Genomic DNA, 1,548 nt, shown 5'->3' on the forward strand with positions numbered 1-1,548 from the left:
TCCAAGAATGTCGTGTCAAGTTTCTGGACAAGTGTTATTCTGGAGACCAGAGTTTCCACTATAGCGTCTAATCTCTGATCGAGTCGTGATTCGAATCCATCAATCTTATTTGAGATCTCAGCCACCTGCTCCAATATTTTATCTATTCTCTCGCTGGTATCGTCCATGAATGATTCATACATATCATAGCCAGCCTTTATTTTACTTCCTACTTCATATCCAAATTTCGCAAGTTTCCACAAGTCACTCAGACTTGGCATCATAAATGGTGCCACTTGCACAAACGGCACAATCAATACGAGCCGTAATAACAACATCTTGTCCAGCTCTTATTTGCACAATCAAATGGAGACGAACCATCGTTTCATTAATGCCCATATTTATATAATGCGTAATCCATGAAAATCGATTTATATCATTTTTTTTATTTACTGTTTAATGCAGTCATTATTCCTCTACACATTTTATGAGTGGAAGACGATATAAAAATGTAGGCCATAAAGATGGACCTTGCCGATATGATACGAACTATCGAATGGGTTATGATGAATTTCTCATTAACCAGTCATGAGGAAAAATTCATGTATTTATTCTTTTAACGGCAATTATCAACCTGATATATAGTGTTGATCAGACAATAATTCATCAATTTATATCGTGTCACTTATTGCCTTTTGTAGTGTGATACGAAGACCATTCTTAAACTAGTTCTAGATCTAATATGAATTAATACGAATCACAAGCCGATTAGGCTGGCAGGTATGTTTTCGAAGAATATTTCTCGATAAGCAATAATCATTGGTAAGTATTGTGTTCAATGTTCATTGTATAATTGTTGAAATCAGTCGAAAATTTTCTGTACGTTTACATAAAAATTTAATCAAAAATGAATTCCGAATATTTGTTACACGTTCTCATGGCAAGTCGTTCATTATTCATGCAATACCCGACACTGAATGGTTTTAGGGAGGAGGGAAAATAGTCGTGTGAATGTACGTCGAGGGATGATTCGCTGGAGAGAGAGCAGCGAATTCCATTTGCCTCTAAACCCATGGCAAAGTGATACGACTCGCTTTGCATTCGAATGGTTGCTTCGGTATATATCTGAACGTTTGAGAATTTTCAGTTCGACGAAGAGCAGAGACGGAGAAACGAGAGAGAGAGAGAGAGAGAATGAAAAAAAATTCAGTGAAAAAAAAAGTGGCTGAATAAAAAAGAATGAAATTGGTCCAAGCGATTTGCGCCTTCTCGCGGTATATATTCGGACCATCATTAGACCGATGGTTGAGGCCCGATGGCTTCAGTATTTGCATCTCGAGGAAATTCTCTCTCAACTACGAGACTTTTTCACCAGTTCTCTCCCATTTTAGCATATTCAGCGCGTAAAGTTCCTCCCGCCGTTGCATCGAAAATAGAGTCGTAAAACGTCGCATCCGCGACGCCGTTATGCGATCACACCGTTACCCGTAGATTTACGAGTGATTCGATCTTTTGGTATCGCCGTCTCCCCCGCTCTTCCCTTTTTTTTCGTCACGGATAATAAAAAAG

The 1,548-nt window shown here is 38.5% G+C and overlaps 1 protein-coding gene across 1 annotated transcript in view; it reads right to left on the reverse strand.

Annotated features, from left to right (window-relative positions):
• LOC105272972 (uncharacterized) overlaps positions 1-339 on the reverse strand; it is a gene marked incomplete in the record, with an annotated part of 2,719 nt that extends 2,380 nt beyond the window's left edge. Inside the window, 1 exon segment of the mRNA XM_011315201.1 lies at positions 1-339. Within this exon segment, the coding sequence (XP_011313503.1) occupies positions 1-317 (317 nt within the window).
• Positions 340-1,548: the final 1,209 nt, after the last annotated feature.

The sequence above is a fragment of the Fopius arisanus genome, unplaced genomic scaffold (genome assembly GCF_000806365.1).
Source record: "Fopius arisanus strain USDA-PBARC FA_bdor unplaced genomic scaffold, ASM80636v1 scaffold00514, whole genome shotgun sequence".
NCBI classification, from domain to species: Eukaryota; Metazoa; Arthropoda; class Insecta; order Hymenoptera; family Braconidae; genus Fopius; species Fopius arisanus.